At 58.1% G+C, this 12106-nt stretch overlaps 1 protein-coding gene across 1 annotated transcript; it reads right to left on the bottom strand.

Annotated features, from left to right (window-relative positions):
- Positions 1–60: 60 nt before the first annotated feature.
- Positions 61–12024, bottom strand: CAOG_08671 (hypothetical protein; the record flags this gene model as incomplete). Its single annotated transcript, XM_011271980.1, has 1 exon — positions 61–12024. A coding segment is annotated over one exon (11964 nt), but the record flags the coding sequence as incomplete, so codon positions are not given.
- Positions 12025–12106: the final 82 nt, after the last annotated feature.

Below are 12106 nucleotides of genomic sequence, written 5' to 3'. Positions count from 1 at the left end.
CCACAACGCAGGTTGTGAGCTGCATGGGGTAGCCGGTGCCGTTGAACGCGTGCCACACACACGAGAGCCGGTCAGACCGGGGCCGCAGTGCGTCATCTGAGTCAGATCGTACGGGGTGTAGGCGGCAGCATTGCCACGCTGACGAATGTGGCTGCCGCGCTCGGGCGTGGCGAGCCACAGCGGGTTGCTGCAGAAATCACCAGCGGGCGTGCAGGTAAAGCCGTCACCAAAGTAGTTGTCATCGCACAAGCACTCGTAGCTGCCAATGGTATCAACGCACGACGCGTTTCCGCTGCAAGAGTCCAGATGCAAGAGACACTCGTCAACGTTGATGCACTCAAAGCGTCCGTCGCCAGTGTATCCAGTGCGGCAGGCGCAAGAGAAGTTTCCTGGACCGTTCGTGCAAACGGCAGCTGGATGACACTTGTACTTGTCGTACTGTTGGTAAACAGCAGAGCATTCGTCCATGTCCTCGCAGTGCGTGCCGTTGCCATAGAAGCCTGGCTTGCATGTGCACGTGAAGGAGCCGACCAGGTTGGTGCAGAACGCGTCGTGCGAGCACGTCACATGAGTGGCGTACGGCACACCCGGCTCGCACTGGATCTCGGGATTGCAGTACGTTCCGTTGCCAGTGTAGCCGACCGGGCACGTGCAGTTGACAAAGTACGTTTCCGAGTTGTTGCTGGCCGTGCAGATCGCCGCGACATCGCAACCGCCGTTGGCAATGTTGCAGTAGCGACGGTACTCTGCCAGCAACAAGCCTGTGGCAGTGGCGGAAATGACGCGAACGTTGTCGGCGTCGCACGTGCTGTTGCAAAACTCTGCGTCGCAAGGGCCGTTGCGGCACGACAGACAAATGTTGTCGTGAGCGATGCGCGTAAAGTCAAACACGTCCACGTCGCCCAGGGAAGTGCCTGCAGACCACTCATAGTACAGAATCGGCGACTCGAAATCGCGGAAGGAATCCATGCCATCGCACACGTCAATCTCGGGCGTCGGCGTTTCAATGTCGGTCAAGACGGCGCGGGCCACTTGCAGCGTGTCTGTGGGTTGGCCAAACACGTCGACGACCAACGATGCGTTGGAGAGCTTGAACGGCAGGGTGAACTGCTTGACGTACTCGCCGTCAACGTACATGGAGACTTGCAGCTCGCGGAAGACAAACTGCCACTCGTGCATGTCGTACGGACTGTAGACGGTGGAGGCTGCCGTGGCCGGGTCGGCCGTGTTCACCGTGTTGTTGACAAACGAAAAGTCAAACTCTTGGAAGGTCAGCATGCCGTTCAGAGCAGTCGCCCAAATGGTGCCCGAAACAACGCTCTGCACACCCTTGTCATTGACGACGTCGGTCGGCGCGCCGAAAATGATCAGGCCAAAGCCCTGAACGTACGGAGAGGCAAAGCAGTTGGAAGCGCAGCGCTCGTTCGTGTGGAAGGGCAAGGACAGCGGATCGCCATTGACCAGCGAGATGCGCGTGACCACGCCCTGGCCGACAGCACCAGCCATTCGCACCTTGTACACACCATTGCTGGTGAGGTGATCCTGCTTGTAGTACTGGGCGCCAACCCACCGCGGGTGGGTCACATTGTTGACGTTGCGCAAGGAGAGGTAGAGCTCGCCGCTGGTGAACACGGCTGCAGTCGGGCGAACTTCGGTCGCCACGACATTGAGCTCCTGATAGACGGCGTCCTCGTACGAAGGGAGGACAATGTCGCTCAGCGTGCCAGTGTCTGTCTGGATCACATCGTACCAGAAACGGTCGGTCAAGGTAAAGTCTGCATGAGGGCCGTCGAGCGGGTAGCTCAACGCGGGGCAGGCCAACGTGGCAACGGTGGGGGCTTCAGCAAAGGTCAGCACAAGCTTGGTCTTGTCCGAGCCGTACTGGATGTCGCTCAGCGCAGACGCGCCGTCGAAAATGGCACCAGCCACGGGGCGAGTGGCGTCGGCGACCAAGGCCCGGGAATGCGTGTATGTCGGCAGGCCGGCACCGTTGACACCAAACAAGGAGACATAGTAAACATACTCGGGCTGCATGGACAGGCCAGTCATTGCCAGCTGAGTATCCCACGTCGTACGGTTGAACAGACCATCGAACGTCGTGCCGTTCACGCTCATAATGTTGTTCAGCAAAACATCGGCAGTATCGTTGGACAAGACAGGGAAGTACACGCGCGGAATGGCGCCGCTCGCAGAGTTGTCGCTCGGCAGGTACAAGGGCCAAGTGTAGGTCGACACTGCGGCAACAGAGTCGAACGGCAGCGTCAACGCCACAGCCTGACTGTCGGCAGCCATCGGGTAGACGAGACACTGCTGACGAGGATACTTGACAATCGAGTAGTAGTACGCCGCCATGCCAGACTCGGCGTCGGTGAAGTTGCTCACATCCAAGACAATCTGCGTCGGGTCGGCCTGGAAGCGCACCTTGTCGGAAATGATTGGCGTCTCAATGATGGTGTCCGACAAGGTCGGGGGCAGAAGCGGGGGCGAGCCCGTCATAAACCGCTGAGAGCCTGCGCTGGGAGGCGTCATGTCGATCTGGATGCCGTCCGAGGTGGCAATCGACTCGGTGTCAATGCGCGAGACTGCTCGCACAGACACGTAGTAAGTCGTGTTGCTATACAGCGTCAGGTTGCGGAGCGTGACGTGGTTGAGGGGGAGGCAAATACGGTCCACGGTCACCGTCTTTGGGCACTCGGTGACAGTCGTCATGTTCAAAACCTCAAAGTCCGTGCCATTGTTCTTGAGCAGCCAACGAGAGCTGTTGACTGGCTGGTAAACGGGCATCGGATCAAAGCCAATGGCCACGTCGTACCGAATGACACCTTCGTCGTGGTGGAAGTTTTGCCACGACACGGAAATGGTCGAGTTGTCCGACTGGAAGTCCACATCGACGAAAAGCGTGCGGCCATCGTACACGTTGCCGACGGTGGGCGCGTTCAGATCGAGAGCGACTTGGGACACAGTCAAGCCAAGCGTGTTGGAGAGACAGTCCACAGGTCCCGAAGGCCCAACGCACTCTTGGTGCGCCAAGTCGTCAAACTCTTGCACCATCGAGTCGGTAAACTCGGCGTCAGTGATACCGAGACGCTCCTCGGTCGACGGATAGTCAAACACAATCAAAATGATGGTCGAATTGGTGGCCAGCTCCGTGATGGGATCCGTGTCTTCGACAAAGTCCTCGTCGCGGCGAGTCAGCTCGTGCAGTGGAACGACGGGATCGGGTGCTCCGACATGGCGTCGGCTAGCCGAGGACGCGTCGGTTGCGTTGCCCGAAGCAGTGCCGTTCAGGTTTGCCACGTCCTGACCTGCAGTCAAGAGGGAAGCGTGCGACAAGTCAAACAGCTTCTTGGCGTGCACGTTGATGATGATGACGTTGTTGGCATCGAAATTGGTCAACGCAGGGAAGCGCGCCCGGACATCGTCGGCCACCTTCTGGCGCAGCGCAAACTGGTAGCTGTCAAACTCCTCGGGCGTGCCGGTAATTTCAAGCTGAAGCTGAGCCTGGCCAAAGCCAGCCTTGACACCGTTCGACGACGCGGTCGAGTAGAGCGAGAACTTGCCTTGTGCCCGAACGCTAAAGTAGTAGGTCTGGGTCAGCGGCGTCAGGGTGAGCGACGGCGACTTGAAGCAGTGCACGGGGCCGACAGCTCGCCACGACATGACGTTCTCGATCGTGGCATCAAATCGCGGATCTGTGCCCACAGCAACAGAGTACTGGGTAATGTTGGAGCCATCAAAGTCGATAAAGTCCTTCCAGCACGCGTTGATGGTGGTGAGCGACGCCTGGAAATCGACGTCAATGCCAGTGCTACCGTCCATGACCACACCCGGCGTGGGCGGACCGCCGTTAATGACCTGGATACCGTCGGTCTCGCCGTATGCCTGGAAACCGAGCTGGTTGGTGGCAATGACTTGGAACTTGTACTTGTACGTGTTGGTGAGGTTGAGCGCCTCGAACTGGACACCAAAGACTGCTCCAGGGCGGCTGATAATGTCCTTCCAGGGCATGACGACGCGGTCTTCGTTGTATGTCACAATGCGAATCGAGTAGGTCAGATACGACGGGTCGCAGCCTTCGTTCATGACAAAGCGAACACCCAGCGTATCGAGCGACGACGTAAACTCCTTGTCAATCGGCTGGCCAAACTCGTCATTGTAGCCAGGCTCGTAGTCTTGAAGAACAGCAAACTGGGGCTGCGGCGGGTAGAACGAGACACGAATACCGTTGGACATGGCAGTCGCAAAGTTGCCGACATAGTTGAATGCGCGGAGGGTGACATAGTACGTTGTCTGCGGAGACAAGACCATGCCGTCGATGACAGCTTCGCTCACATTTCCAAACTGGACAACGTTCAGGACGGTGAAGGACTTGGTCTGCACGCCACCTCGAGTCGTGCCGACGGCAGCCGTATATTGCACGATCGGCGTGCCGTCGGGGTCAAAGAAGCCAGCAAAGCGAATCGTGATGCGATCGTTGACAATCTGGCAGCCGTCGTCGAACGAGTCGAGGTTGGACAGGTCCATCGTGTCGCGGAAGCGCTGGATGTTTCGCAGGTCGCCAATCTCAATAATGCGGCCAGCCACTGGCGGAGTGACGTCGATAAACACTCCGGGCGCGGAGGACGACGACGACAAGCCGACAGAGTTGACGGCGCGGACAGTGCCATAGTACGTCGAGCCCTGAGTCAGATTCAGGTTGAGGGCGAGGTACGTCGAGTCGGACGTCAGCACACCGTCGACAATGCTCGTGTCGCCGGGGCTGACACCCATCGAAAAGTTAAAGTACATGATGCCAGACTCGGGATCGAGGAAGTCGACCCACGAGCAGGCAAACCGCGTCGTGTCGGCCTGGATGCTCGGGCCGCACGAAACCGTACCAAGGGTCGGCTCGGTCTTGTCCACCGTCAAGCCGTGGGACGACAATGCGGAAGCTTGGCCAAGATTGTCCACGGCAAAGACGTTGAAGATGAATGGAGCACCATGCTCGGGCACAGCGATCGAGTTGAGCGAAGCATTGTTGGCAGCAGCGTCATCCACAAACTCGGCACCCGGTCGCAGGACCAGCTTGGTCGCCGAACCCTCGGCGGGAGTGGGACGGCGAGCCACGATATCTCCAAAGCCGGGGGCCGTACCGACAGAGTACTCGAGCGGGCGCAAGTCAGAGTAGGCACACGTCTTCGACGTGCCATTGTAGCCCACACACGAATGCCCGTCATACACGGTGAACGAGGTCAGCAAGGTGTCGTTGCCAATCTGGTAGTAGTCCACCGGCGCAATGTGGTTGCCTTCGTCGAGGTCGGCAAACACTGGCGAGAGCGAGTCGGCGGCAATGCCGTTCGAGATGGCCATGACTGACAGCCAAGTGCCGTCGGGCAGTCGCTCTTGAGTGATGCCCTTGATGGTCACAAAGTACTTGACGCCTTGCTGCATCGGAATGGGGATGGTCAGCATGCCGGCGCCGTTGACGTCGCTCTTCGAGGTGATGAGAATGGGATCGTCGTTAAACTCGAGAACGTCAAACTCGTACGAAGCGTTCGTGGACGTGCCGATGGCAACCTCGAAGGCGGTAAAGCCATAGGCAGGCGAGGCAAAGCCCTCAAACCATGCCGTCATGACAGAGTCGTGGCGCTGGAACTGCAGCTCGCCACCGACGGGGCCGTCGTAGATGGTGCCTGGAGAGGGAGCCTGAACAATGAGCACACCACCGTCCGACACCATCGGAAGGGACTCTGTCAACGCGCCGTTCGCTGCATAGATGAGGAAGTAGTACGAGTGCTTTTGCTCCAGCTGGTGGGCGACGTCGAGCTTGAAAATGCCGTACGACTCGGCCGTTTGCTCAAACGCACGGTGCAGCTTCATCGAGACGCCGTTTCGGTTGGTGCACGAGCTGCCTTCGGTCCAAGCCAATGTCGCCGTTTTGGAGGCCGCAGAGCTTCCCGAATTGCACAAGTCCGACCAATCCGTCACGACCAGCGGGGATTTGCCCGGGAGCGGGTTGTAGTTGTCATCCACAGTGATGCCAAGATCGACAATGGCAACATGGTAGAACAGGATGCCCGACTCGGGATCGATCGCAGACCAGTGGCCAAACATGGTGTTGTTTGTGTACTGGAGCATTGTGTCGGGCTTTTCGAGACCGTCAAAGACATAGTTCATCACTGGCGGCGTGGTGTCAATCTTGACACCGTCCGTAGCCAGAATGGTCTGGAGATTGGCGCGGTTTTCAATGGTGACTTGGAAAAAGTAGGCATTTCCAGGAGTAACCGTGAGGCCCGTTAGAGGCACAGCGTCGACGACAACTCTCGCCTTGTGCGCAATGCCGACCAGCGTATCACTGGTTGTCCAGGCCCAGCCGCGATTCTCGTTGAGTTCGCCAACCGTACCAATCATCTGGACAGAAGGCAGACCCATCCAGACAGAGTAGAACTGGTTGAGAATGTCCGATTCGGGATCCTCGCACAGCCAGTATGCCGACAGCGAATCGGTGCCGCTCTGGTAGTCCAGATCCAGCACGTCCGACGCGTCGTTCAGGTAGTGCAGCAGAGGCATGGTCAAGTCCACGACTACGCCATTCGACATGCGGGTGATTGTCCAGAGAGCGCCGTTCGTCACGCGAATAAAGAAAAAGTACTTGGCGCCATGCTGCAGGGCGAGGTGGTTGAGCGCCGAGCTCGACGTGGCATTATCGACACTCAGCCAGAGCAAGTTTTCGGGCTCGCTGGGATCACCTTCGGCCACATAGGCCACCTCAATCGTGTAGATTTGAGACTGCGGATCCAGAATGGTCGGCCAACGCGCCGACAATGCAGAGGCCGCGGCTTGGTACTCGCGGTCGAGATTGCCGTCCGTGACAGACCCGTCCAACACGTTGATGGGAGTGTTAAAGTACAGCTCTTGCTCTTCGCCAGGCTTGGACATGTCCACCAAAACGCCGTTGGCGCTTGCATTGGCGGTCAGACCGAGAGCGCCATTGTGCTTGGCAATGACGGTGACATAGTAGGTCTGATTCGCCTCAAGGAAGGCCGTGCGGGTACTGAGGAAGGTGTCGGGATACAAATCATCCAAGGACTTGATGTCTTCCCGGCCAGGCGCCGAGCCGAGCACAAGGTAGTAGCCAGAAATGCCAGACTCTGGGTCGGTGAACGAGTCCCAGTTGAAGGTAATCTCCGTGGTGGACTTTTGGTAGGCAACGTCAACAAAGAGCGTGCCACCGTCGTTCACGTTACCCGGGATTGGCGGGGTCGAGTCAATCAGCAGCGTGTTGGAGAAGGTCCTGGCGGGGAGATCGACCCAGTTGTACGCGCGAGCCTTGCCGACCAGCTTGACGCCAGAGGGCGGGTTCGGAATGACCCATGACGTGTTGAGGTAGACCTCCGTCCACGGCATGAGGGACGTGTCTGTCTCATCAAGACCGAGAGCAAATTGGTAGAGCTTAATGTCCGACTCTGGGTCGTACGCCTGCCAGCGAGCAGTGATTGAGTTGGTCTCGACGTCGTACGTCATCACCATGCACTGCTCGTTGGACACGCACGGGCCGCGCCAAAGCGGAGGTGTCGTGTCAATGACGAATGGGCGGCACGCAAAGGGGGACCACAGACCGACCCAGTTCTCATAGCGAACGCGCCAGTAGTAAAAGCCATCGGGAAGCGGAGGGTTCATCATTCGGAACTTGGAGACCTCGTACGACTCGGAGAAGGAGAGCGGAACGATATCGCCAAACTCGCAGGTGGCATTTTCAAACACTGAGCAATCGCACTTTGACGACAGTTGGAATTCCGCCGCATGCAGGCCAGACTCGTTGTCGATAAAACCTGCCCAGTTGACCGACACGACAGAGTTGAGCTGTGTGGCAAACAGGTGGAAGCCCAGTTGGCCGCCGTTGTTGACGACGCCCACGTCGGGGGGCGTCAAATCCACCAAAAATCCATTCGACGCCACGGCCTCTTCGTAGTTGAGTTCGTTGCGAGCGCGGACGTGGAAATAGTACTTTGTGTTGTGCTGCATGAGGAACAAGAAGCGCTCGGGCGGCGCGTACAGCTCTCCGACAGACTTTGAGCCCGTGAGCACGGGTGTCCACGTCACGTTGGTCCAAGGGATGACGTCCGACATCAACGGAATGGCTGGCACCTTTGCCACAGGCGAGGTGCCCACGGCCCATTGCACCTCCACGAGCGGGCGCATGTAATCCAAAACGTCGTACTGGGCCGTGGCCTGGTCTTGGAAGCGCTGCATCGCTCTGGCCGTGTAGAGGGTGGTGAGGTAGGCGCTGGTGGCGTTGCCATCAAACACGCGAATCATCGGCACAGACTTGTCGAACGGAATGACGGCGGACGTTTGGGTGCCTGCAACGCCATTCTTGTTGGCTGCGCGCAACGTGACGTAGAGCAACGACTCGTCGTGCGTTCGCTGGGCGACGTAGTTGTCGCCAGACACGTCTTCGTAGGCCCACAGGTCGCAGGCACCAGGCGAGCTGCCACCGCACCATTGCTGGGAGGCGACACCAGTGTCCGGGTCTTCCGTTGCCCATTCGCAAAACACTTGGGGCGAGTCGGGCGCCAAGTCGGGCAGTTGCTTGCATTGCAGCGGCTTGGTGAACTGAGGCGGAGACGTGTCCGGCTTGGGCTGGCAGTTGGACAGGAAGGCGTCAAACCGAATGGGCTTGGAGGCCCACTGGAAGACGACGGAATCAAAGACAGTGACTCGCGCACCAAAGAGGTTGATGCGCAAGAAGGCCGAAAAGTAGAAGGCGATCGGAATAATGTACATGTCGAGCTGCACGCAAATGTCCAGCGGCATCTTGGCAAACTTGACAATGCCGTGGATGGGCAGGCCAATATCAAGGATGGTGCCCTTCACCTCCAAACCAGCAATGGCAATGCCAATGTCCAAGACGACCTTGGCCTTGATGGCGACACCGGCGTGGGGCGTGAGAATGGCGTGACACGTCTTGTTCATGAGACACAGCTGTATCCAAACGTCAATGCCCAGCTCCAGGAAGGCGCCAAACTCGGCAATCACAGTCACAGGACCAAACACCTGATTGAACGCATAGGCGTAGAGCGGAATAGAGTACGTCACAATGTTTTTCTTTTCAAACTTGAGGCAGACGTCCGATGTGCCCTGGAAGTCGGCGCAAGTGTTGTCACCGCGACGAGCAATCCCGCTGCCGTAGGGAGCGATGTCGTCGGCGCCAGGATCGGTGCGGATGGTGAAGGCGCTGCGACGTTTGGTGGTGGTGCCGCCGCCCGTCGTGGTCGTGTTCTTCTTGCTGAACGAGCCCTTGGTGGGAAGAATGTACAGGTCGACCATGGTCTTGGTGAGCTGCACATAGAGGAACTGGTTGAGCGTTTCCTTCATCATGAGACCGATATCGATGCGGCGCTTGAGGTACTTGGTGGGATCGACAAAGGTCGGAGCCAAGGGGGAGGGCACCTTGCGCTTCATGGAAACACGCACCACAGGATCGACGTGGTTGTTTGCGCAAGACTTGCCAGAAGACTTGCCGATAATGTCGCCAGACTTGACGTAGGTCGACTTGAGGCCGCTCTTGGGAGAAAAGTGCTGCACCTTAATGTCGTACTGGTTGAGCGAGCTGTCCGCAGCAATGACAATCCAGTTGAAGCCGGTGGCCTTCACCGTGCCTTGCCAGGGAGCAACAATGTCAATGACGCCCGCGAGCGCAATGTCAATGCCGGGATCCTCGGCATCCGTGTACGTGTTCTTGCCTTCGGTGGCGTAGCCTCCGCCCACGTTCGGGTCGTTGTCTGGCGGAGAGCTTCCAGCGGGCTTGGTGGTCGTTCCGTTGAGGTTTTTGTCCTCGGTGAAGATACCGTCTGCGCAGGACGGAGCGTCTGTGTCTTGCCACGGGTCGAACGGGAAGGCCTTGGAAAACTTGGGCCCGAAGAAACCCTCGATAATCGACTTGACCTTGAGAATGTACGACTTGATGGTGCGGAAGGTGTTGGTCACATTCTCGTAGACTTGCATGTAGTAGGCCGTAATGTTGAGAAGCCACTGCTTGTTGTACTCAATCTTGTTCATGATGGCGACAATCTCGTTGGCCGAGTCTTTAAAGAAGCACGTGTAGGGCGACGTGGCAATGGTGAGGGGATTGAGAATCATGTTGACGCACACCTCAATGTAGTTGGTCACTTCGTCGAGCAAGACGTAGGCCTGGTCGGGTATGGTTGTCAGCCAGGGCGGTATACTGCCCGATAAAATGCCCGTCTCGTCAATGATTTTGGCCGCAACCGGCACGAGACCCCAGCCTGCAGTCGTGTTGGTCGAGAACAGCGCAAGACGAATGTCGTTCGCGCCCTGAATGACACCGATAATGGCGCCGATCGGGCACTCAAAGAAGAGTCGGACGGCGTCGATAATCATGACAACACCGCGGTTGGAGTCGACACCCAGCAGCTTCAAGTCAGTCTTGACCGATTGGATGACAAACGTCAGATTCATGCCAATCACATCCGACACAAACTCGAACGTCAAGTCGATCATGATTTGAATGAGGTAGGCCTCGTCCTTCCGAGTGGCATTGGTGGTCTTGCTCACTTCCGCGGTCTGGCCTGTGAGCATGGCGCCAATCTTTTCAAACATGCTCATGAAGGCGTTGGGAATGTTGATGACGGCGTTGACCACCGACTGGGCAATGGACTTGAAGCGGTCGATCGCCGTACTCACAAAATTCTTGACCATCTCAATCTTGTCCTTGACCCAGTTGACAATCTTGTCAAAGAGGGCCTTGATGTTGAAAATGTCCTCGAGGCCAAACTTGCGAATCATCTCAAAGTCGTAGCCCCACCACGCAATGTATGCGAGAAGCAGGCGGAAAATGTAGATGGTCTTGCCAAAGGCCGCCACATACGCAGCGCCCTCGTTGTACACGTCAAAGCTCAGGTAACTCTTGAGGATGCTCAAGTGGATGAGAATGTTGTTGCGCGACTCGGCCTTGACGAACGCGCCCATCTTGTCCGAGCCGAAGCCAATCTTGTAGAGGAAGCCGGGAGCGCGCAGCTCAAACCGCCAGCTCCAGTCGAGAATCTGCTTGAGGGACAGGCGACGCTCGCGGTGCGGGCCAGTGTGCACGGCCTCGCCGGACGCAGTCTCTGCAGGAAGCGTGACCGAGCGGCGCATGCTGGTGAAGGCGTGATGAGCAGCAGATCGCACGACAGTGCCAGAGTCGTTGAGGGCGTGCAGCAGCACTGCGTCAATCTCCGGGCTCTGCAAGTGACGCAGCGACTGCAGGGCAGCCGAGCGAACGTGCTCTGCTTCGTCCTCGGACGTGGCGTAAGCGACAAGCGTGTCTGCAGAGAAGCTGTGGCCAGCGTTGCCGAGGGCGTTCACAACAGTGCTCTTGTGCTGCGTCTGCATCGAGATGGCGCCGTCGTCGTCGTGCGTGCCGACGCCGCGCCGTGCCATTTCTCCCTCGTGCGTGTCAAGCTCGTCGTGGAGAAGCGCGAGCAGCTCTTCGGCGTGCTGGGGGTTGTAGGCATGCACGTTTTTGATGACAGAGCCGAGGGCCAGCAGGGCCATCTTGCGCGTGGTCGAATAGTAGTTGAGGTCAAAGGCAAACGCCTCCGTGCCGGCATGGAAACACATGGCCTCGAGCACACGGATGGTTTCATCCGTCGGCCGCTTGACGTCGTGCAGCGTCATGATGGTCTTGTGCACCTCTTCAATGTCGGCATCGTCAGCGAGCAGCACCTTTTGCAGCAGCAAGAGCTGGGCGCGAGGCGTGCCGACAGCGCCGAGCGTTTCGATAAACGTCATGCGGTGCACTGCATCGTTCACAACGTCAAAGACCTCGGTCGCCACCAGGGTCATGTTGTCGTCGGACAGGGTTTGCACGAGCTCGTACAAGTTGGAAAAGCAGTGCGCGCGGATGGCCGAGCCGGGGTCGGGATGCTGGTGGAAGCAATCGAGATGGCGCATCGTGAGGGCAAGCCAGTGCGCCTCAGGCACCGGAACAATCGTCTTGGCGCGGATGGAGTCGATGGAAAGGGTATGGAGGGGCGGCATGTAAATGACGTTGGGCGTCTCGTAGCCTTCCTCGTCGGCCTGCTGCTTTTCGGCGGCAGATCGCGTGTCAATGACGACAGTG

The sequence above is a fragment of the Capsaspora owczarzaki genome, assembly GCF_000151315.2.
Source record: "Capsaspora owczarzaki ATCC 30864 unplaced genomic scaffold supercont2.4, whole genome shotgun sequence".
Taxonomy (NCBI): domain Eukaryota; class Filasterea; order Ministeriida; family Capsasporidae; genus Capsaspora; species Capsaspora owczarzaki.
This window is presented reverse-complemented; position numbering and strand designations above follow the sequence as displayed.